General features: G+C 39.1%; 1 protein-coding gene across 1 annotated transcript; it reads left to right on the top strand.

Annotated features, from left to right (window-relative positions):
- Window positions 1-53: 53 nt before the first annotated feature.
- On the top strand, window positions 54-24,949 carry tlcd2 (TLC domain containing 2). The gene is made up of 4 exons (XM_039756923.1): window positions 54-584; window positions 2,135-2,217; window positions 9,510-9,592; window positions 23,693-24,949. The coding sequence occupies exons 1-4, from the start codon at window positions 406-408 to the stop codon at window positions 24,068-24,070; spliced, it is 723 nt and encodes a 240-aa protein (XP_039612857.1). The 5' UTR covers window positions 54-405; the 3' UTR covers window positions 24,071-24,949.
- The last annotated feature ends 1,038 nt before the right edge of the window (window positions 24,950-25,987 follow it).

Here is a 25,987-nt window from a genome sequence, read left to right on the forward strand (position 1 = left end):
CCTCCGCCCTGTTCCACAGAAAGTTCTTTAGATACAGTACGTCCTTTTCACGGCAGATAAGGGGCGGGGACGTTTGTTTGGTACAGAGATGCAAAAAAATAAAGTTACACAAGCTTGTTTGAGCGGGTGCGCGTGAGTGTATTCTTCGCGCCGAGCTGGTGTTGAGTGGCTTCAGTCGGTCATTGTCTTTAAATCTTGGTGTTAAACAGAGTGTGGAGGAGCACATCAGAGTAACGGTGATTGGTAAAGTTCAACGTAAACTCATTCACAAAAAAAACACAGGAGAGGAGAAGGGGTGGATCCTGAAGAGACCCACGGAGCAAAAGACAAATCGGATTAGAAACCCACGGAGCGAGAACGAGAGAACCAGCGATAGACTCGCGTGGGTTACACCTTACATCTCTAATGGATGTCATTTTCGCCTTCATTATAACGATGCTATCCTTCGTTTTTTTCGGTCTGGTAAACAGAATTCTGGACCGACTTCCCATCCCTGGATCCGCGCTAAGAAACACATGGAAATGGAAAAACATCTCGACTTCCTTTGTACACAGCTGCATTACGGCAATTTGGGCAGTGTCCTGGTGAGTACTCATTGATCGGTAATTTTTTTTCACTTGATGGGTTCTGACGTGAGTCCATTGCTAAAAAAACCGTGAGAAGGCGTTTGCTTCTCACACAGCAGCTCGCGCAAAAGACTTGTTGACACAGTAATTAATCTCGCATATTTTCACAGTCACTCCACATTCTACACGCCCCAGTGAAATAACCAGACAGTTAGCAGATAGTTTAACGCACAAACATAACATGTTTTAATTGAGATTCACGTACGGGTGATCAACGTATGCGTGACAGGAAACTCAGAAATGGATATTTCACTTACGCTCTGTACTGTACATGGCTCAGTGGTCACTGCTACTGCCACAGCCTAACACTTCAGATGTGTTTTAATGATGGCCTGTTCACTGTATGTGTTTGGTTATGACATTCTCACAGTGTCCACGTGCAGTTCTTTCTTCAGATATGCAACTTTTCTGGTGAGACTAAATTGGTCTAGTGTGTATGCAATGTGATAGAATTGCATCCTGCCCAAAACCGATTCCTGCCTTGCTGATTGTGCTGATAGGATTGGCCCTCTGAAAGGTCCAGTGTGCTGCATTACTAATTAAACTCTTCTATCTTTAACCAACCATCTGTGTCACTGTATTTTTTTTCGTTGACTATTCATCTGGTTACAGACCTGGCATAATCCAGTCCAAATGTCCCAGGGATTTGGAGTGTATACTTTCCTAATTCTGGCACATTCACAAACTCATCTACAGTGGCAATTTTGGGTTGCCAACCATTATAAATGGCATGTTTCTCATATGTAGTGGGCCACAATTCAAACTAGGTCTTCTGGAGGTTTAAATTTAACTTAATAACACAAAAAGTTGCCATCTTTATTTAGTTCCATTATAATTTGTAAGGTCCCATGAGTATTTTTACAGCTAGAAAATTTGAATTGTTGCATTACCATTAGAAGTTAGTTAAAGTATATCCACATTTTTTTCCAAAGGCTGCAGATTTTCCAAGCAGTGTCTTTCAAGCCTGAAAACACTAATTCTGTTGGTGCAGTATCACACTTTATCAGTGCATGCCGTCAACCAACCATCCATTTGGTTAAGCAGAAACCTAATTTAATCATCTTCTGCAGTCCTGAATTAATTTAGTAGTACAGTATTTATTTGGACTTTCCTCAATGCTGCTGCATCAATGCATTTCACTTAACAACATTCAGATCAAATCTGCACATCATGATACTTAAAAATGGAAGAATGAGTTGTTCCAAGTACTTTAGGTGTGTTTTACACAGTCATTTTCTGTACTGTTAGTGGCAAAAAGGATTTTGTATTTATCGGAGAAAATATGGCGCCTTTCCTTTGTGATCTTTTCATTCATACATCAGATTGAAATTGAGAATATTACATGCCAGTGATTGTCTTTAATGAGGTTTCCCTTTTTTCCTGCTTGGTGTATTTAATAATGTCTTCGGTATACAAGGTGTTGCTTCACTTAAACTGCATAGTTTTAACAAGTTACTTTATGATCACAAATGATTCTTAGTTTCTGCACTTTTTCTCTTTATTCTTAGTTTCTACCTCCATCCCCAGATGGCTGAAGACCTAATTTCAACACATTCGGATTTTTCCCATGCATTGGTAGCTGTGTCTGTAGGTGAGTGTTAAGCAGGTACATGTGAAATAGATGTAACACATCTCACTGACTTTTCAACCCACACAAATCAACCTACACACATATTTGTAGGTGTGGTCAGGCTGTAACACTTTATCTATGCTTTTAGACACACCTATATTGTTTTTTTCACAATTATCATTAACATACTCCTTTGATGCTGTATACTTTCCTGATTTTGACAAGAGCTTTCTGTATTAAAAGACAGCCCTCTTGTGTCTGGAATGGTACCAAGCAGTGCAGGGTTCATATTAGAGGAATTCTTCTTCTGTTTGCCAGTGCTTCCCCTCACATTGGCCCATGGCCTATCAGAGCCTGTTGAAAGAGGGCCATTATGACTTGCACCAGGCACAAGGTCATCCCCACATGTCATATGACCACACAACAAGCTTTGCTTTCTCTTTTTCCTAGATCTGTTTCCACCTTCAACACTGACTGCAATTTACTAAGCACAAAATCTGCATGGGCTCTGGGATGCTTACTTGGACAAAAGTATGTGTGTATGTCTGTGTCCTAGACACAATGTCCCTTCTTTATCTAAGCATTTTCTTACTCTGCAGTCAGCAGTAAATGTTTTTCTTTTATTCCATTTTGTGTTCTCAGCATTTTCCGATGTCAAGAGGTAAACACTTTCTTGAATATGGAAACAGGTTTTGTAATGATGAATGAAATTATCTGCTTGCTGCATATAAACATCTGTTTTCATATTATGGCTGTAGCTGTGTACTCTTTTATTCATTTCAGTGTTTTCTGTATGTGTTATCTCATATAGATAGTGTACTAAACTGTGTAGCTGGTAGTCACTAGCATGCATTCCAGTACAGAAATATAGCTGGTCAAGTTCTTCTTTTGCATTTTTATTCCTGAGTGTTTAATATTTCTTTGGCACTAACTAGGAAGATTTGTGCTGTTTGTCCAATGTACGTCTGTTTATTTTTCTCTTAATTTTGGACATATTCTTGTTGAAACTGATCAAAGCCAAATCTTTATCATTTACATTATGTATTTGTGTGAGTTTCATTGTTTGCCTGATCCTGAACTACAAAAAAGTAATCTATTGTCTGTACACCACATCCAGATCAGCTATAGGGAGCAACAGAATAAACAGAAGATTTATAGAATTCCACTACAGGCATAAAGAAAGCTCATATAAGTGCAGAACAGGAACTTAAGTTTGTCCCAGCTTTGACAGACTTGACCGCTCATCTATAGGGAAACTAACTGTAAAGAAGATGTCTCCCAGGTAGTGCTTAGGCAGACCTTTGACCTGAGTTGCTGCAAACTGGGGTTGGTAATATCTCCTAGTTATATAGTAGAAACATTTTTATGTCTGACTGTTAGTTGCATAATATAGCCACAAGAGTATACTTGATTCAGTTTATTCTTATTTAGTAAGAAATGCAACTTAAACACTAAAATGTAATGCTGAAACATAAACAAAGCATCATCCTGTAACATACAGTACATGAATTTATACTCTATACAGTATAGTATATAATATACTCAATGTAGGAGTATTAAGTTCAAACTGTACATCATCTTTCTTTCCTTCCCTCTTTTTTCCTTCTTTCTTTGTACATCAAAGCTTACATAAAGTCCTTGTTGCTTTTTCATATTTGATCATTCCTTATTTTGAAATGCGCATGTTTCTTCAAACATTCCTATCTCCATGGCAATACGTGCAAAGGAGGCGGCAGTTATAAATAGAAATCGGGGTTTAACATTTTGTAGGCACTGTTGTCATGGAAGTGTCAAGTGATTTGCACTACATTTTTGTTATCCTTTCCAAATGCTATAACTTAAAAAAAATAAGAGTTACGGAAAAGACGCACTGTTTATTTTACAGGACTAAGTCTTCATTTACTAAAGAAATGCATGCTTTAACCCTTTAACACAGTTCTCAATACCTAATATTTTTAATGTATTTTTGAAGTTCTACAGGTGCATCTCAATAAATTAGAATATCATTGAAAAGTTAATTATTTCAGTAATTCAATTCAAAAAGTGAAACTCATATACTAGTAGTGTCACTACACACAGAGTAATAATAATAAAGTACTTTATTATTCTGTCACTGTCTAGCTTGGTCCATTGTAAGAAATGGATTTCAAGGAAATGCCTGCCAACATGCTAGAAGCAACACTGGGTATAGTCTTTAAAACAGACCTTAACTTCACATTGCCTTATCTGTTAGAATCTGTTGGTTTAAGCAATAAAGCCAAGTCAATTTATGGGCAATCAGTTAATAAAAACTGATCTATTCGTCCAGTCATTTACCTGTTATCAAAGAAGCTTATTGAAGGTCAGGAATAATATGCAACATATTTTTCAGTAATATACTGATGTCAGAAAACAGTTTTTAGTATGTAGTTGTAACCTTCTACCATAAAGCATAATATCAATTGGGCCAGTTAGGTCAGGTCAGGTTGGGGAGCATGCACTGGTACAGCGAGTTGCCTCACCCACCACACGATGAAACAGCTCATGATCCAGGTTGGCAACTCCCCAGGTAGAAACATGGTCCAGTCCCTCCCTCCGGAAATGCCCATCTATCTGCTGCAGCCAGGTGTTACGTGGGGGTTACCTTGGCTTGGTCCAGCCGTTCGGGTCCTCCACAAAGAGGATCCTACGAGCCGGATCACCCTAAAAGGGAATCACTCCACATGGTCGTAGTGCCATAACTGATGCTCCCTCACAATGCATGTAATGTGCCTCATTCAGGACTCCTTGAGCAGCTGCTCATTGAACACAAAATGAAACCACTATTACCCAAAGATTCTCGGCTTACTGGATAACATCCATGTCTAGTAAACATATAGCAAGACAGGAAGCATCAGGACTCTAAAAACTTGAACCTTAGTCCTTTTGCATAGATATCGAGAGTGCCACACACCCCTTTCCAGTGACCTCATGACCCCCATGCTCTCCCTGACTTCATAGGAAGAGTCACCAGAGATATGAATGTCACTGCCGAGGTAAGTAAACCTATTGACAAGGTCGACACTCGTTCTGCAGACAGACACACTGCCAATGGCTGTGCCCAAGAGGTCACTAAAGGCTTGGATCTTGGTTTTTACCCAGGACACTCGCAAGCCCAGACACACACAGATGATTCTTCTCAGTCTCTTGAGAGCCCTGATCAGAGCCCCCATTGACTCTGCAAAGATCACAGTATCTTCAGCAAAGTCAACATCAGTGAATCTTTTTTCATCAACAGATGCCCAACAGCTGCTAGACACCATGACCCTGCCCAACACCCAGTCCATGCAAGCATTGAACAGAGTAGGATCAAGAACACACCCCTGATGAACCCCAGAATCAACTGGGAAAAACACAGAGGTTCTGCCTCCACTCTGCACAGTTGTGTCAGTAATTTTTTCAGACTCAGCCAAAAAATACTTCCTACATCTGTTAGCTGCATAAAATTAGTGTGGTTTTATAATTTTTGACCAGCTTGTAACTAAGCATATTTATATAATTATGATTTTATGTAGTTATGATTTGGGTATTTCAGAGTTGTACAATTTTTTTTTTGGATGAAGAAGAAAACAAGAATTTTGAGTCTCAGCTTTACTTCTACCAAGAGTATAATGCATGAGGGAAAATAAAAGCCAGCAGGTATAACTTGGTATTTTGCAAAATCTTAGCTTTTTTCTGACTTACCAAGGAATTTAATTATACAAGAACTGACTTTTTCAATTTTTGTTCTGGACATTAATAAAATCAAACAAAACCTTTTCCCAATGCGGAAAAAAATCTCGGGATAACAATATAAAAAATAGTTTTTTTTTAGAATTCACAAGTTGGTTTTAAGTAAAGCTTTCAGGATAAGCTTATAGCTTTCCTAGGAAGTTGGAGTCCCCTAGAGTGTCTGAATGGAGTTGAACAAGTGCAGAAACTATAAACGACATGATATTATTTAAAATAACTATTAAATTATTGCTATTTTATTAGTTCACTTTGTCTTCAAAGTATACAGTGTAAAATTATTATTAATTAATGTCTCCAGAAATGGTAGTCTGTGTATTATATGGATGAGATTTAAAGTAGTGGTTTAAGAACTACCTCATTCATACAGATTGCACTGGAAATAGTCTGCACTGGGGACGAGCCTCTGTTTCAGTTTAGACTTTAAATAAATTCAATCAAAGGTTAATAGCTAATCTAATTTTCTCTTTTTCTCAATGAAGATTGCTGATATCACCTGCACTAAAAAGCTAAACTGAAACAAGGAATAATCTATAAACATGAATACATAGGGTGTTTTAAGAGTCAAACCAGATTGACCAAGTAAGCATATGAGTGTGCCCCTTTGATAGAACGATGCTCTATATGAAAAATAAATGTCTGAATGCCTTTACTGTTGAGAAGAGATTCTTTATAGAAAATTATTATATTGTAGATGTAGGCACATTTGCTATATTTCTTTATTTCCATTTATACATTCATGTCTTGGAATTCCCAGTCTGATTTTTTTTTTCTGTACCGCTTCTATACCAAAAGAAAATTTTAACAACTGTCTCAGAAAAGAAATACTTCACATTATATACTCGGCAAAAAAAGAAACGTCCCTTTTTCAGGACTGTGTATTTCAACAATAATGTTTTAAAAATCCAAATAATTTTACAGATCTTCATTGTAAAGGGTTTAAACAATGTTTTCCATGCATGTTCAATTAACCATAATCAATTAATTAACATGCACCTGTGGAATGGTCGTTAAGACCTTAACAGCTTACAGAAAGTAGGCATTTAAGGTCACAGTTCTAAAAACGCAGGACACTAAAGAGACTTGTCTACTGACTGTGAAAAACACCCAAAGAAAGATGCCCAGGGTCCCTGCTCATCTGCGTGAACGTGCATTAGGCATGCTGCAGGGAGGCATGAGGACTGCTGATGTGGCTAGGGCAATAAATTGCCATGTCCGCACTGTGAGACGCCTAAGACAGCGCTACAGGAAGACAGGAAGGACAGCTGATCATCCTCGCAGTGGAAGACCACGTGTAACAACACCTGCACAGGATCGGTACATCCGAATATCACACCTGCGTGACAGGTACAGGATGACAACAACAACTGCCCGAGTCACACCAGGAACACACAATCCCTCCATCAGTGCTCAGACTGTCCGCAATAGGCTGAGAGAGGCTGGACTGAGGGCTTGTAGGCCTGTTGTAAGGCAGGTCCTTACCAGACATCACCAGCAACAATGCCGCCTATGGGCACAAACCCACCTTCGCTGGACCAGACAGGAGTGCCAAAAAGTGCTCTTCACTGATGAGTCACGGTTTTGTATCACTAGGAGTGATGGACGGATTCGTGTTTATCGTCGAAGGAATTGAGCACGTCTGGGACCTGTTGGATCGCAGGGTGAGGGCTAGGGCCATTCTCCCCAGAAATGTCCAGGAACTTGCAGGTGCCTTGGTGGAAGAGTGGGGTAACATCTCACAGCAAGAACTGACAAATCTGGTCCAGTCCATGAGGAGGAGATGCACTGCTGTACTTCAAGCAGCTGGTGGCCACACCTGATACTGACTGGTACTTTTGATTTTGAGCCTCCCTTCATTCAGGGACACATTGTGAAACATTTTTAGTTTATGTCTTATGGTGTTGACTCTTTTAGTGTTCATACAAATATTTACACATTAAGTTTACTGAAAGTAAAAACAGCTGAAAGTCAGAGGACGTTTCTTTTTTTGCTGAGTATACAGTATGTGTCTATCCTATAAGCACTGGGCAGATGATGGAAATCATCCTCGAAAAAATGGAAATTTTCCTTGAAAGCAATGCTAGTCAATTACAGGGAACACACACCCTCAATATGCCAGTTTAGAGTTGACAGTTACCTCTTATACTAACTTGCATATTATTAAGATATGGGAGAAATAATATAGTACCTAGAGGAAAAAACAGGCACATTACTTCCATGGGTGTGTTTGAAAAAGAAAGCATTGGGTTCGATAGCATAAATATTTCAAATGAAATCAAAGAACAGAATGTGAACAGGCAAGATTTGGTAAACATTTTCTTCTAATTTATTATTTAAATAAGATGAGAGTCGATTTAAAAGTAGGCATTGTTTGGAACAAAATAAATTCTACTAAAGGGAGTCCCAGTACAGAGTTTTAGACCCTCTGTTATTGTGAGAAAATAACAGCAAGCAGTTGGTTTTACTCAAAGTAATGTAGAGGGAAAAGGATTAACTGAGTTTAAAAACTTTTAAGATGTGTATAAATTAGTTTGCTCATTTCTTTAAATGAATAAGATAGAGGGGCTTCACAAAAGATGTGCCTCAAGTGGGGTGGCATTCCAGGATTTTGTGAGCAGCAGTGGCTGCAGGATTTTGAAGACATTCTTGATGGAAATCAAACGCCTAGTTTAATCCAACAGATTATTCTATTTCTTTGTCTGCTGTTTCGTAAATTAATAATAATGGGGCTTATACTTTGGTGTGAAATTCGGAGAGGTCCTTATTGCTGCCTTGAAACTGACTGGGGCCCAGTCCAGGACTGTTTTCTTCCTTACAGCCAGTGCTGTTGGAATAACTTCCAGTCACACTTGACCTTGAATTTTAATGAAGTGGTTTTGAGAATGTAGCCTTTTCTTGGCTTCTTTTTTTAATTTCCTTTCTTATCAAGTGTTTGGATTTTTATCTGTAATGTATTTTTATTATTAAATAACTGTTTTAAATAGGAAGGATTGAAGAATTCTAATCTTCACATGTATAATTTACAAAATGAACGGGAAAAGTAAAAAAAGGGGCCTGGAAAGAGTTTCAGACATAGTAGAATGAATAAAGATACAGGACGAGAATATCAAATTTTAATGCAGTTTTCCATAAACTAAAAGAACTGGGTTTTGTTTAATTGTAATATTAGCGACTGCAAAAGCCAAAACCTGGCCTAACACTCAAAGGGCCAAATGTATAGTCAAAATGCTCTAAGACCCTTCCTGTAACACAGCTCACAAAATTACTGGCTCTTATCTTTTTGCAACTGGGCACAGACCTGTATAGTTAGTTCAGTTTTATGTTTATTTTTGCATGTAATAGATTGCACAATGAGACATGGGTGTTTGCTTTTATTTTGTGGAGTTAACATGAATTTATTTGGCTACTCTGGACTCATGCTGAAGCTGTGTGACACAAACAATATTCTTGCCATTGCTTCAAACCAAGAATATCATTGTTGCTTCACTCAGACCTTGTCTTCCAAAGAGTATTGTTCTGTTACCCTGTTTGATTGTGGAACTAATACATCCTTTCCTGATCCCCAGGGTACTTCCTTCATGACATTGTGGACATGATCACTCACCAGAAATTGCAAAAGTCCTGGGAACTGCTTTTCCATCACATTGTGGTAAGCATTCTTATTATCACAGACAGAAGGTTGCAGTTTGCTACCAGGAAACTCTTATGTTAAACACATTCAATCTTGCATTTGCAGATTTGCAAATGGATTTTTAAACAGAGCTCAGATGATCTATGAGATAGACTGAGTAGGCAGAGAAATTTTACTTGTTGAATAAAGATAAGCACTTCATTCCAAAAACCAGAAACACATATAAATATGTAAACAGAAATTAATATTTACATATAAGTGATCCAAGATATGCTATCCAGAATGTTTGGGACAAAGACACATTTTTCCTAGTTTTACCGCTCTTCTCCACAGTATAAAATAACAAATCAAACAATTTAGAAGTGATTAAAGTGCACAAGCAGACTTTAATGTAAGAGTATTTTGCCTACATTTCGGTCACACTGTATAGAAATGACAACACTTTTTCTGCATAATCCCTCCATTTCAGGGCATCATAATGTTTGTGACACAGCAATGGTATTAAAGTAGTCAAATTTGTTGCATATTTCTTGCATGTAATGACTGCTTGAAGTCTGCAATTCATAGACATCACCAGGTGATGAGTATCTTCTCTGGGGATGCTCTGCCAAGCCTCTAATGCAGCCATCTTAATCTCCTGTATGTTTCATGGCTTATCCCCATAAGGTTTTTCTTCAGCATATAGAAAGCATGCTCAATGGAGTTTAAATTGGGTGACTGGTTTGGTCATTCAATAGTTTTTTCCATTTTTCAGTCTTGAAAACTGTGTTGCCTTAGCAGTATGTTTGGAATCATTCTGTTGTAGAATGATGTGCAGTCCAAGGAGTTTGGAGTCATTTACTGGAACTTGAATACCTAAGATGTTTCTTTACACCCCAGAATTCATTGTGCAACTGCTGTCAGCAATTACATCATCAATGAAGATAAGAGTGTCAGTACCTGTGGCAGTCATACATAACTAAACCATAACACCCCCACCACCATGTTTAACAGATGAGGTTATATGCTTTGGATTTGGGCAGTTCCTTTTCAACTCCATACTTTGCTCTTGTCACCACTCTGATGCAAGTTCATCTTTGTCTTGTCTGCCCACAAGACCTTTTTGCAGAATTCTACAGGATCTTTTAAGTTCTTTTTCTCAAACTCTAATCTGGCCATTTTGTTTTTGTGGCTAACTAGTGGTTTACATCTTGCAGTGTAACCTCTGTATTTTTATTCACAAAGTCTTCCATGGATAGTAGTCTCCTGACACGTACAAAGCTGTCTCCTGAAGACCATTTCTGATCAGTCAAATGGGCGTTTGGGACTTTTTTTCTTTACCATAGTGAGGCTTCTTCTGTCATCAACAGTGGATGTCTTCCTTTGCCTACCAGTCCTTTGTGACTACCGAGCTCGCCAGCACGTTCTTTCTTCTTAATGATATTCTAGCCAATTGATTTAGGCAATCCTAAGGTTTTACCAATGTTTGTAATAGTTTAATTCTTGCTTTTCAGCTTCATAGTGGCTTGTTTGAGTTTGATTAGCACAGTTCTTGTTCTCATGTTGAACAATGGCAACTACAGACTCCAGAAGGTAGAAGCAAGGCGAGGTATCCTATGGCACCTGTGACACCAATTGTCTGAAACATTATGGTGCCCTGAAATGGGGGGACCATGTATAAAAATGTTGTAATTTCTACATGGTGTGACTGAAATGTATGCAAATTTGGCTCTTTGGACGTGGAATGTCACCTCTCTGAAGGTGAAGGAGCCTGAGCCAGTGCGCAAGGTCGAGAGGCTCCGGCTAGATATAGTCAGGCTCACCTTGACGCACAGTATGGACTCTGGAACCAATCTCCTTGAGAGGGGCTGGAATCTCTACCACTCTGGAGTTGCCCCCCGGTGAGAGGCAGGTGTGGGCATACTTATTGCCCCCTGACTTGGAGCCTGTTCATTGGGGTTTACCCCGGTGGACGAGATGGTAGCCTCCCTCCACCTTAGGGTGGGGGGGGGACAGGTCCTAACTGTTGTTTGTGTGTATGTACTGAACAGCAGTCTGGAGTACCAACCCTTGGAGTGGGTGCTAGAGGGCACACCTGCTGCGGACTCCCTCGTTCAGCCGGGAGACTTCAATGCTCACATGGGCAATGACAGTGAGACCTGTAAGGACGTGATTGGGAGGAATGGCTCCCCCGATCTGAACCTAAATGGTATTTTGTTACTGGACTTCTGTGCTCATCACGGAATGTCCATAATGAACACCATGTTCAGGCATAGGGGTGTCCATATGTGCACCTGGCACCAGGACACTCTAGGCTTCAGTTCGATGATTGACTTCGTGGTTGTATCATCGGACTTGCGGCCACATGTCTTGGACACTTGGGTGAAGAGAGGGGTGGAGCTGTCGACTGATCACCACCTGAGTTGGCTTCGATGGTGGGGGAGGATGCCGGTCAGGCCTTGTAGGCCCAAACGTATTGTGAGGGTCTGCTGGGAATGTCTGAAGTCCCCTGTCAGAAGTAGTTTCAATTCCCACCTCCAGCAGAACTTTGACCATGTCCCGAGGGAGGTGGGGGACATTGAGTCCGAATGGGCCATGTTCCGTGTCTCTATTGTTGAGGTGGCTGACTGGAGCTGTGGCCTTAAGGTGGTCGGTGCCTGTCGTGGCGGCAATCCCCGAACCCATTGATGGACACTGGCGGTGAGGGATGCCGTCAAGCTGAAGAAGGATTCCTACAGGACCGTTTTGTCCTGTGAGACTCCAGAGGCAGCTAATAGGTACCTGCAGGCCAAGCGGAATGTGGCTTCGATGGTTACTAAGGCAAAAACTCGGGGGTGGGAGGAGTTTGGGGAGGCCATGGAGAACGACTTCTGAACGACTTTGAAGAGATTCTGGTCCACCATTCGGCGTCTCAGGAGGGGGAAGCAGTGTAGTTTTACCACTGTGTATGGTGGGGATGGTGTGCTGCTGACCTCGACTCAGGACGTTGTGGGTTGGTGGGAGGAGTACTGCGAAGACCTCTTCTATCCCAATAACATTCCTTCCAATGAGGAAGCAGAGCCTGTAGGCTCAGAGGTGGGTTCTCCCATCTCTGGGAGTGAGGTCACCGAGGTGGTCAAAAAACTCCTTGGTGGCAGAGCCCTGGGGGTGGATGAGATACACCCGGAGTTCCTCAAGGCTCCGGATGTTGTAGGACTGTCTTGGTTGACACACCTCTGCAACGTTGTATGAACATCGGGGACAGTGCCTCTGGATTGGCAGACCAGGGTGGGGGTCCCCCTCTTTAAGAACGGGGACTGGAGGGTGTGTTCCAACTACAGAGGGATCACACTCCTCAGCCTCCCTGGAAAAGTCTATTTGGGGGTTCTGGGGCCTCATGTGTCGATGCGTACGCACAAAAATGTTGCTTGCAAACATTTCCATGTTCAAATCACAATGTATAAAACCTAAACTTGGTGTAAAGCCACGCACATTTTCACAGTACCTCCAACCCTGGCGTATGCAAGTTTTCTGCTCGGTTTTGCAAACTGGCAGCACCCAGCGTCAAAGCAGTGCTACTGTTCCTGTGTGGTTACCCTTTCTTTTTTAGATCCACATCCCTGACGCAGCTTTATCATATACACTGAAACTAACTGCATATTGTTTATTAGTTTAAGGTATCTGATTGTAATTAACCTGTAACAATATAATGGTCCAGGGAATAGCCAAAGTATTTCAAATACCATAGCTGCTTTACCGTTATTACTCTCACTGTACCTTCTTTTTCTTCTTTCAGCTGCTCCCGTTAGGGATTGCCACAGCGGATCATCTTTTTCCATATTACTCTCACTTTACCACTCAGAGTATTTATATCACTATATCTGAGTGGGGAATCACAGATCTACGGCAGCTGATCAGAAAGAGAATTACCGGTATACAGCATCAAGCACACACTGCCTCAGCTATGCTGTCTATTGAATTGCTCTCACATGGTAAACGCTTTAAAGCCTTTCCTGTACAGACCTCGCAGTTCAGAAACAGTTTCATCCCAAGAAATAAAAGCGCACTCAATCAGTCCATCAAGTGCTCCTTGTAGAACTGTTTGTACTTATAAGTACAATTACCTCACTGTAAACTTGCACTACAGTTACAGCCACTTTATTAAAGCGCGTATTTACATATGATGACGATATTTTTAAGATGAAATGCAGCAAAATATGTTTATTATCTCTCTATTATAAAAAAAAAAATCCTGGAGAGAAACACTAAGGAGACGAGACGTGTGAAGATCACAGAAGACACTTAAAAGACCCGCGAGACAAAAGAGATTGGCCACAGAGCATCTTGCGGGGACCTTAAACATGAGACTTTGTACCAAGAGATTGACCCGGGAACGTCTCACGGGGACGTAGAACATGAGATTCTTGCAAGACACGCCCTACTTACAACCAATATTAAATAAGACCACGGGCAACAAAACACTCTGTCGTGTAAAGGCTTTGTACACACACAGATCAAAGGCTCTCAGTGCATATAAAGTATATAGGGACAATACGTTATAGATGAAACGTCGATGACTAAGTGAAGAAGAAAGAGCAGCGTGAAGAAAAGAGACTCAAAAGCGTTGGAGAGAAAAAAAATGCAAAAAAGAATAATCTAGGTGCAAATTCAGAAAATAAGGTAATCAGCCCGGAAGAAGTGGAACTGAAATTAAGACAAAAGACAAAGTAGAACATCATAAAGATGTTTAAAAACAGTGGTGCTATACACATGCAGGGCAGGTAAGAGATAATGAAAACTGGAATTCAATAGACTCAAAAAAATCGTATGCAGCGCAAGATACAGAATATGGAAGCAGAAAAATATGACGGTGTCAAAACAAAGAAAGTAAAAATCGCATTGGCACAAAAAAAGAGAAATTATTAATCGGAAAAATAATGAAAAGGCGAATAGAGATCGAATATATGGACATAGGTCATATGTCAGAAGTATGTAAATATTGTAAGGCTTTGAAGTTTAAGTCAGAGAATTTCAAAAAAGGGGTTTACCTCACATGCATTTATTCGTTAAAAATATATTAACTACTGATGATGTAGATTGTTTTGTCTGTGCTGAAATTCAAAACAGTAAAACCTATCCTGAATTATGGTACAAAGTCATTAAACACATGTCTCAGTGACCTCATTAAAAAGATTCAGCATATTAGGACTTGAAAGATTCCAAATATTGTTTTTACAGAAGTTCTGAAATAAAAGTGAAACTAATGAAATAGCAACAATTCAAAGAAAAAAAAATCTTAAAAGTGTGTATCCGGAAAACCAGAAACGGGGGTTGGCGAGCGAAGCCCCCTAGTATTATGCAGATAAAACTTTAACTTCATTTAAATATTCTATATTGTTAATAATTAAACATGTGAGGACACGGTGCCACAGCGCTAGCGAGGAGCTGGCGCTCCGTTCACGGATTGTTCCTTCCTCGCGCTGTATTCTTGCTGGTGCTGCCACGACACTGTAAGGATAGATGGACATTACTTTTTCCAGTCACCTGGATTTTTTCCTTCTCTGACAATCCTACCTTACTAGTCTATCAGTCTAAGGAAACAGAAGGTCACTTTACCAAAATCATTCCATTGCCTCCTACTTTACATTTGTTCACCTGGTTAAACAATTTTAGAGAGTTATTTTTTGATTGTTTTCTTGCGTGCAAGATTACAGTCAAAATCATAGTTCTGCCTTAAAATGGACAACGCTGGATACTGCTACTAGTTTGTTTAAAAACTACTATAGGTTACAATATTAGAATAGTCAAGCTACATATTGCAAAATAACAACATTTATTTATATAGCACATTTTCATACAAAAAATGTAGCTCAAAGTGCTTTACATAATGAAGAATAGAAAAATAGAAGACACAGTAAGAAAATAAAATAAGTCAACATTAATTAACATAGAATAAGAGTAAGGTCCGATGGCCAGGGAGGACAGAAAAACAAAAAAAACTCCAGACGGCTGGAGAAAAAATTAAAATCTGCAGGGATTCCAGACCATGAGACCACCCAGTCCCCTCTGGGCATTCTACCTCACATAAATGAAGTTTAATGCTGGGCTAAGACTGTTGGGGTGAGTGGAAGTCTGCTGTATATATTTCTCATATTCTTTTCTTTAAGAAGAGCAAGACAGTCTGTTCAGATTTATCTACTGAGACTGATAAATAGTTTATTTAACAGTTCCCTTGTTTTCAAGGTTATAGAGACTCTAAAAACAATGATTTATTAAACAAAGGCCTTAATTTTTTTGTGAGATCATTTCAGAATTATTAATTACTGTACATGTACTGGTTGGTTGTATTTACAGTTGAAGTAAGACGTTTACATACACTTAGGGTGAATTCTTTAAAACTCAGTTTATAACCTGTATACAGACTTCTATACTAATAAACTATAAATATGGCATATAGTTTAAGGCATCTGCTTTGTGTAGGGCAAAAATAATTTTTGCCAACAATGTTCACAAACAGATTATTTCACTTTTTAACACAATTCCAGTGGGAATTTTACATACACTTTGTTAATATTTAATATCATTGCCTTTAAATTGTTTAACTTGAGCCCAACATTTTGGGCAGACTTCCACAAGCTTCTTACAATTAGTTGCTGGAATTTTGGCATATTCCTCCAGACAGAACCAGTGTAACTGGGACAAGTTTGTAAGCCTCCTTGCTCACACAAACATTTCTGCCCACAAATTTTCAATTAGACTGAGGTCAGTGGTTTGTGATGGCCATTCCAATACCCTGACCTTGTTGTCCTTGTGCTAAATAAGTTATCTTTGAGTGGCACTCTCTAGTACCTCGCTGGTCTGCCATCCAGCTTACAGTGCTGACTGCCCTACCCATGGTCCATGTTTGCAGTATCTTCGCTAATTTATGCAAAGAACACAACATAATCATCCAAGTAATGCACAATGTCAGTTTTTAAGTGAGACAGCAGCTACAGAGATCTTTTTTAGGGTGTCAGGAGCAAAGGTGTAGGGAGAGTAGTGTTTTCCAATCATTTTTCTGTGTTAGCACACTTTTTGTAACCCAACAAATCCCAAGACACACCATGAGTCTACCAACCACAAAAGCATTAAATCTATACATGTGCTAAACTGTCTGAAGGGGCGGAACGGGGGCGGCAAACAAAAAGCAGCTTGGAGATTGCTGTTCACAGACACAGCAAGTAGTGAGTACTTTGGACTCATTTTCCAACTGCTTTGTCCCTCTGCCTCGTTCCACTGACCCGGGGTCAGAGGCAAATTGTATTCCCACTGTTCCTTTGGCTCTATGAGATACTAGCGAACACGCACCCTGGTGAACCACCAACATATCTCCCAGCTGCTCACGAGTTGCTTTTACTGTATGTCTGCTTCTCCAGGTTCTCCTGTCTTCCTCAGACAGGTCTTGACCACCTAAGGAGCATTTTTCTCTCATGTCTGGATCCAGGGACACTACACCATTATTTCTGTGGCGCACCAGTTGAAAAACACTTGTGTAGTGTATAATTAGTAAGTTGTTGAAGGTGATGAACAATTGAGGGTAGTATTTACAGAGTTTTAACACAAGTTTTAATGTTTGCCCATTTAAGAGTTGCCTGTTCTTTCAGTTAAATTAGTCTTCAGCCGTGCTTTCAAAGTCAACAGTCATTTCAATCATTTAATTTTTACTTTGACATGTCTGTGTCTCATATGCTGTGCCAACTTGATAATTAATAAATTGACCTTGTTTTCTTATTGCCTTCTTTTCAACTTGCCTTTTAGGAAGGCATTCAAATTCAGGTTGTACTTGCTCAAGTAGTATTATATTAAAAGTTAAAGTTTACGGTCATTGCTTAAGTTTGGCATGACTCAAAAATAGTTTGTTAATGAGTAGAAAGGGTTAAAGCGGGAAAAACAAGTGTGATCAACGAAGCTCGATCTGGTTGATCATCAACATTGCACACACAAGCCCACATTGACATGGCAAATGATTTCATCGTAGAAGGCCGATGGATCATTACGCAGTCTGCTGTTGCAACACATTTGGATATAAGCTATGGATGTGTATATGCCATACTGCATGATGACTGGGGGTACCATAAAGTTTACACAAGATGGATACCCCAACAGGTTACTGATCTACACAAGCAACAGTGTGTGGAGGTTTCAAACCAATTTCAGAAATGCTATTAAGAAGATCTGAGTGTTTTGGAGCAGATAATCACTGATGATGAGATATGGGTCCATCACTGTGAGCCAGAATGCAAGAGACAGAAAGCATGGAATAGAAATGCCCATCTTCTCCAATAAAGAAGTTTAAATGACAGCCCTCTGCAAGGAAATTGTGATTTGGCTTTATGCGGTTGTGGGTCTACCTATGATGAGGAGGTTAAGGAAATGATGCAGACTTGGATTTGGGAACAGCAAAAAAGCTTCCTTTCCTAAGGAATGAAGAAGTTAGTAGAACAAAACAAAAAGTGCATTGACCTGCCAGGAGATTGTGTGGGAAAGAAATATAAATGTTATGTTCCATCTTCTTATCTTTACTGGAATTAATGTGTAAGTTGTCTTTCCTTTTTAATACCATAATATAGCATACAAAATAACACCAGGATTTCTGATATTTTACTTAGTATGAAATTAATTCATTCGTTTATTTATTTTATAGGCTGGTTTATCAGAGTTGTATGGATTTGGGGTGTAGCCATAGTCTAAACTCTGCACCTTTAGGCAAAAGACAGGAACCAAACCTTGACAGGGTACTGGCAAATTGTCAAAGTACACACTGTTTGCTTAATTATGCTGTGTGAGAGATCCAGCAAACTTTGCACACTTTTATACTTTTCATCTGTTAAATGTAGTATGTACTTGTGAATTCAACATTATGTTTATTACCGTTCTCAGAAGTTTCCTAGGAAAATTAAACTTTGCGCTCTTTGTAACACAACTAGTATCCATACCACACCTCAGACATGCCTCCTACTCTACACAGACCAGCTGAATCAATAACAGTAATTTCCATCAATTACATGGCAGTGGTCTACCCTAAATAAATGAAGGAAGCTTAACCTAGCTGTACATGATTTTTTCATTGCTTCGTTAATAGAAAAGGTGCACAAGCTACAGCAGTGGTAATAAGTGCAAATGTTTTTAGCAGTTATAAAAATTTGAAAACAGTATTTTGGTCCATGGCTAAACAACAATAAGTGCATCAAACATGAAGAATCAGAACATGACAAAATAGTATGTTGGTTTTCAAGAACACAGCAGTTGCTGCAGAAAACATACAGTCTCTAGCACCGTGTATACTATATTAATTTCACTGTACTGAAGAAGTTAAAAATCCACTAGAATTTATGGCTGCACATCAGGCGCAAAGGTGGGTAGTAGTTCTAGTTTGTTCAAGGCTGATTTCAGGGTGGGTCAGTCATATTGTAAGTCTACAAATCAAATGAAAATCCTCGGGCCTTTCATGCTTTCAAGTTAAGAACTTTAGTGCAGAAGAACAGTTATTCTTTTGAGGGACATAGTTCAGCACACAATTTATGCCCTGTCATCCTCCCCAGTGAGTTAGGCAGTGGGTGATAGGCTATATGAAAAAAACAATGTGATCGATTTGTTTCATTCTGGAAATTAATTATTCTTTCAAGTGGATAAGATACATTTGTGACTTTGAACAATCTGGGATAAGGCTAACTGCTGTGGTGGGTATGGAGTAGTTTTCATTTTAGGGTAATGAATGACAATGGGTATGGCATCTACTGTATGTCTTTATAACAGGTAATGAGCTGCGTAAGGTTTGAAACAGACTTAACCTTTTACATCCAGAAAAAAAATGTCCAGCTTTTTGCCTTACCTAGCCACAAATTATTTTGACATGTGATTTTTGTATTACAAAATAGTTTTGCAGATTTCATGCCATTCTGATACATACATAAGTCTGCTTCCTAGAGAACAGGAAAATGTTCAACATTTTTAGGTTTCTAAAAGGCTGTAAAATTCCCAATCACCTAAATAACACTGAATATTTTGTTACAGTGACACCAGTAAAGAGGTAGGATATAAATTAGGGAGCAAGTGAACAGTCAGTTCTCGAGTGTGATGTATTGGAAGCAGGAAAAATGGGCAGATATAAGGATCTGAGCGACCTTGACAAGGGCCAAGTTGTGATGCCTAGACAACTGGGTCAGAGCATCTCCAAAATGGGAGGTCTTGTGGGGTGTTCCCAGTATGCAGTGGTTAGTACCTAACAAAAGCAGTCCAAGAAAGGACAACCAGTGAAGTGGCAACAAGGATGTGGGCACCCAAGGCTCATTGATGCACATTGGGAGTAAAGGCCAGGGTGCATGTCCTTTTGTCTTTTTCTGGGGTTTGTCAGGGTCATTTTAACTGCATGAGATGCTTATAATTTGACAAAATAATAATAAAAAAGAAAACAAATTCTGCTTAGAAATATTGAAGCATAATTTCTTATATGTAATCGCCACACTTGCATGGCAATGTATGGAAGGATGCACATAGGAAGTGTTTTCAGATTTGTAGTCCAGCTTATCATATGGATATCCTGGAGGATAATGCTTAAAAAGAATTCTTGCATCTCACCTTGGGCATTTTCTGTTTTTTTTTGACGTCATGATTTTAAGGATATTAATGCCTGATACAACCTTGTGTTATACATTAAAATTAATAAATAAAGTCATTCTGATGTAATGTGTGGCATTAATATATTATACTTTTTTAGTACAAGCCAGATGTAAACTAAATCTATATATAAATTTATATATAGCACAAACTGAGCATATACAGTATGCTGACCAAGTAATTTGAAGCATAAAGATAGCTCTTTAATACAGGTGAAATATTTCTGTTTGGATTAGGTTTTAATGTACTGCAACATAACTTGCAAAATCCTGCTTAACTGAATACGGAGTCATGGGAAACTAGTGCCCATTTTGGCAGCACTGGGCACAAAGCATGAAACAGCTATGGACGGAGTTCCATTCCATTGCAGTCTGGAACCGCCAGTCAGGACACGTAAGAAGAAAACCTATGGTAATCCGAATAAAACCCTGTAGACACAGGCAGAATTTGCAAATTTCACATGGAATGACCAGACACAGGATTCAGACCCCGATTGCTGGAATCCTGGGGTGGTACAGTGTTAACATTGCTGCCTCTCAGGAAAGAGGCCGGAGTTCATGTCCTCTCTGCATGACGTTTGCATGTGCTTCCTGTGTTGGCGAGGATTTCTACTGGGTGCTCCGGTTTCCTCCCACTGTCCAAAGACATGCTGGTTAGGTGAATTGTCAAAACTAAATTGTACCTTGTGTGTGTTTGGTGGGTGGGTCTGTGTGTATTTCCCCTGCTATTGACTTGTGCCCTATTCGAGGTTTATTCTGCTTTGCATCCAGCACCACCCACGATCATGGCCCTAACTTTTTCTTCCTCACAGCAGTCCCAGTGCCAATTTCATTTCACCTCCTTCTCTAATTCATATCTTCTTCCTCCCTATAGCTCCATATCTCCACCTGTCTTATTTACACTATTTGCCTTTATTTGTACATCTTTGTACTTCTAAAATCTTTTAACTTTCATTGTATACTTTCAACCTACTGTTCTTAATTCTCTTAGGTTTTTCATACATAATATATGTGCATATACATATTTAATCCTAGTCTGCCTAGGCTGTTGACATAATCCAAGTCGTTTTACAGTTTCAAGAAAGGTTTGGCTAGAAAAATGCATTCTTGTTGTTGCGTGTTGTAATTCTGCAACAGATGTTAAACTGGTTTGATCAAATAGTGAAAGAGCAAGACTAAAAACTACATTCTTGGTGGTGATAGTTGTTACAGAATAGCGTAAACCACCCACAAAGGGAGGGGCATGTCATGGCAGTCACCTGGAGTAGGAAAAGCCCAACAGAGAAATAGCAGCCAACAGTCAAATACAAATTTGCATTTTAATGAATACGCCTTCTAACAGGTTTGTCCAATTTGGAGTTGCCAAGAGCAAGTGCCTGTATCTGATGGTAACAAAGCAAAACAATAACAAAAAAACAATAGTTAAAGTGGACATAGTTGGCATCTGCTTTGACAATGTTTGGAGTCTGATCAAATAAAGAGAAAAAAATAGACACTTACTACATACAGTGATCTGGTCCTCATCCAACAGGACTTGGCCTTCATGGTTATTTGAATATATTTAAGTCATATTCTCTCACAAGTCTTACTTGCAGCAAGTAATTGCGAGTTGATCAGCTGATTTGGACCAAAGCATCTGCATCTTTCCATTTTACTATGTGTCTTGAAGTTGTTTTCTTACTGTATTTGACACACTTGCTGTATATTGGGATATGACAAATATACTCCTGTTTTTTGTGTGTTTTACATAAAACTCCCCTTTAACTTTTGAGGGCAGCACAGTTGTAAAGCACATATCTTTCTTCTGTCAATAATTTTATTTAATTGACCTGCATGCAGTTATTCCATTTAGTCAGTCTACTACAGACTACTGAATATTTTAACACTTTTAAAAATGTATTTTAAGGTGGCATGATGGAGCAGTGGTTAGTACTGTCGCCTCATGGATCCAGTATTTTGGGTTTGCATTCTCTGCCCAGTCACTCACTGTGTGTGTTAAGTTTGTATGTTCTCCCCATGTCTGGCAGGTTTTTTCGGCAAGTACTAGGATTCTCTTCTCATATCCCAAAGGTTTGCAAGTTAGGTTAATTAGTAATAATAGACTGACCTCATTTCACTATGTGAATTTGTGTACTTGTGCATATGTATGTGTGTTTGTATAAGCGGCATCTGCTATGGCCTCAGAAAGATTAAAAAAGTACATACAGTATATCTGGATCACTGGAAACAGAAGAACTGGGATCTGATTATACAACTAGGAGGAACAACACTCAGTGGCCGTATGGAGACCAACAAGACCAAGTCAGAGAAAATCTGTGTTAAAAATGTCATCTGTGTGTGCCAAACCAATTTCTGAAATTATTTCATGACACAAAATAGAAATGGACTCTAGTGTGTTTCTTGCCTTCCATTCCTGGTTTAGTGGAGTATTGGATTAAAAGTTCTATTCAGATTGATTCATATTTTGTTACAAGGGCACTGAATGATCAAAAAGCAATGTTGTATGTGAAACCACAATGACCAGTGTTTACCAGTTTTCTAGAATGTATATATGTACATGTCTGCTTCTACCAGGAAATGGTGTGGCTTTGATATGGAACAGAAGAATCAAACTTTCCATGGGAGTTACGGTTGAGCTGGTAGCTTACCCTCTGTGACCTCTATTGAGTAAGTATATTGGTAAAGAGCTCTACCTGCTGGAGCAGACTGAATTCTGCATCCAGCTGTTTTAAGTTCCTTGAAAACAATCCATGCCATTGCTGTCATCATCATTATCCAGATCTGTTTTTCAGGCAGCCATGGCAGTGCCAGTTAAAATGACTTGTTCAGGGTTGAAGACAGTGTCAGTTTTGAGTATGGCATTTGGTACCTGGTGGTATATGTTCTAATGCCTTGGCCACAAAGGCATTCAATACCTATGAGTGTGTGTGAGAGTGTTTTCTGTGACTAATACCCTGTTGTCAAATCTTTATGTTGTTACTACATAAACAATCCCTGGGTACAAGTCTGCCTGCCTATGTTATTATTTTTTGTGCAAATATTAGAAGTTGTAAATATTATGACAAATCTTTGCCACGCCAAAAATTACAATAAAATTTCAAGTACAGTTTAAATTCTTGCACCTACTCGTTTGTAAATAACAGAACAGGATTAAAACAGAGGAACTGGTACAAGCCTGTGGGAGCTGAAATGTTGCTTTTTATAAACGTGGGCTGCATTTACTTTGGCAAATGAACTTTGCCAGATATTTGGTCTCCAGCCCTTTTGACATGTTTAGAGAGCTTACTTTTGAAGATGAAATCTTACAGAAAGACTTTCATATTGCTGCATACAGTATAAAACAGAGTTTATTACCCATGCATCTTGATTCCCTCCTCCAGCTCAGTCTGCCACTTTTCCTTGATTCATTCACTGATTCAGGTATCCCCGCCCGGCAAAATTAGGTGTGATTAAACTATATCAACACATTCGCTAAATATTCTGCTTTTTCCTTTTATAATTTCAGGTGATGACATGCTTTGGGATTTCTGTTTTTCTGGGCCGCTATGTGGGTTTTGCTGTAGTGGCTTTGCTGGTAGAGATCAACTCAATATTCTTGCACCTTCGCCAAGTTCTGCTTTTGGCCAACTTATCCCAGACCACACTCTACAGACTGAACAGTATGGTGAACCTTGGAACTTATGTGGTCTTCCGCATTCTAACACTGGCCTGGATGACCCGTTGGCTTGTACTGAATCGTGACAATGTGCCTCTACTCAGCTATACCATTGGTAGCCTTGGCATGGCTATCATCACTGTCATGAACATTGTGCTTTTTGGTCGTCTCCTCCGCAGCGACTTTCTCAAATCCAGCAGGGAAGTGAAAAGGGAAAAAGACAAGTAGACTTTCCAGAACTATAAAAGGGGTTTGTGACTGGGGCAAGAGAGAGAAACCACTTTTATATGCAATTCTTAATTCACTGAGCTGTAACTGGTCACCAATGTTGCTTGTTTGATAACCTACTTGTATTACGTATGAGGTTTAACTGTGGCCCTTATCTCACCTACAAAGCATTCATCTTTTGGTGCTACTTATAATGGGAGCGCTGTGAACTGCACTAAAAAGTCTGCTTCCTGGCCTAAACACTGTGAAGACGTGTGGCCCCACAGGCCTGGTTTTGCTCAATGCTTCCACATGGTAACTCCTTTCATTTTATTGTGTCTGGCCACAGGATTTTCTTTTATCTGTCCTAAAGTCTTTTGGCATTCATACTGTTCGCTGTCCAAATTGAATATTTTTCTTCAGCCAAGGATAAAAAACATGACTGTATTGCATTTTGTTTTATACAGTTTGATTTGTGATGAGACATCTTCCTTTTAACTACACTCCGACCATCATGGAAAATTTTACCTCTTTCTCCCATAGGCTATACAGATGAATTCAGGAATTGGTAGGTAATAATTGCTCAAGTTAAGAGAACGTTTTCACAGCTATTGTCTTAAATCTGTTATTCCACTTATGGCAGGCGTAGCAGTATTTATGACTGCACATGTAGTAATACTTTTGTACTTTTAAATATTAAACGTTTGGTGTATAAATTAGTAACAGAAAAGCACTGGTTAAGCAAGCCAGTACTATGCCTTTTGTAATTATTTGATATTATGAATATGTAAATATATTTTATTGTGTTATAATTCTTATTTACATTTAATTTGTGACAGAGAATCTTTCTTGGAGTCAACAAGGGTATGACCGAAAAATAAATTCTATAAAGTGACACAAATGGCTCCTCACATATTTACTAAATTAAAAAAAAATACTAATTACATGTTTTAATATGCAGTGGCTCATTTTCTTTTAAAATCTTTTATGAAGGCCTGCATGGAGTCTGTGACAAAGTCATAAGAAACCCATTTTTAAGAATCATTCTTCTTGCTCATCAGACCATTATGCATTTTGTCTGAGAAGGCTTTCTGCTGCTAACAAGATGGCCTTATCAAACATGGAAGCCTTTGAACATAACCAGCATCTTAGGTTTTGTGTTAAAAGCTATTGGGTTATTCATTTCAACTTTGTAAATCCTCAGTTTCTTCCTGATTACCATGATCTTTCACGTGAAGAAGTGTTTGCTTGTTTCTGCTGTGAATGCATTTGCACACGTGTCTTCCAGTATGTCAGCATTTAAGATGGATGAATATATCTGGCTCACGGTTATTAAAATGTTGGATGTATTTTAAAGACCTGGGCTGAATCTCAACATGACCTTCACTGTTTCAAGTTGACCTTTTTTGATTCACTTAGTTTTCAGCCCTGGGATGAACTTGATTACAGCTTGAACTGCAGTTTCTTTTGTCTTGTAATACACTGGTGACCACAGCTGTGTGCAGTTGCCCAAAGAGCTGGCTCTTAAGAGCATTATAGAGTTTGGGTATACCATTTTTTTTATTATATTCATTTGAAGTTTTATTTGCTGTTTTATTATGTCTCAGTATATTGCCTGGATGAGAGTGTTGCATTAACCTAAATCCTTAAATATGAGTACTCTTTTATGCAGTTCATTAACATTCATAATGTATTTAGAATTAATATTTCCTTGGGTTTTATAACATTACATTTATTTCAAGTGATTTACTGTATATATCAGAAGAAATAAGTACATACTGCTACAGTTGGAACAGGGGCAAGATGCTGTCTAGCACACATGTAAGTAACATCTGTGTTTTACAATGCAGTGCTTTAGCTTCAGCCTTGACAGGACAGATCTGTAGTGTTTAGTCTGCATATTTTTTGCACTTTTCATGAGTAATTTGACTTACTGAA

Source organism: Polypterus senegalus, chromosome 6 (genome assembly GCF_016835505.1).
Source record: "Polypterus senegalus isolate Bchr_013 chromosome 6, ASM1683550v1, whole genome shotgun sequence".
NCBI lineage: Eukaryota > Metazoa > Chordata > Cladistia > Polypteriformes > Polypteridae > Polypterus > Polypterus senegalus.

Coding starts and splice junctions, on each gene's coding strand:
- tlcd2 (XM_039756923.1), top strand. CDS start 406: ATGGATGTCATTTTCGCCTTCATTATAACGATGCTATCCTTCGTTTTT. Junction 585..2,134: donor GCAATTTGGGCAGTGTCCTG/GTGAGTACTCAT, acceptor CTTTATTCTTAG/TTTCTACCTCCATCCCCAGA. Junction 9,593..23,692: donor TGCTTTTCCATCACATTGTG/GTAAGCATTCTT, acceptor TTATAATTTCAG/GTGATGACATGCTTTGGGAT.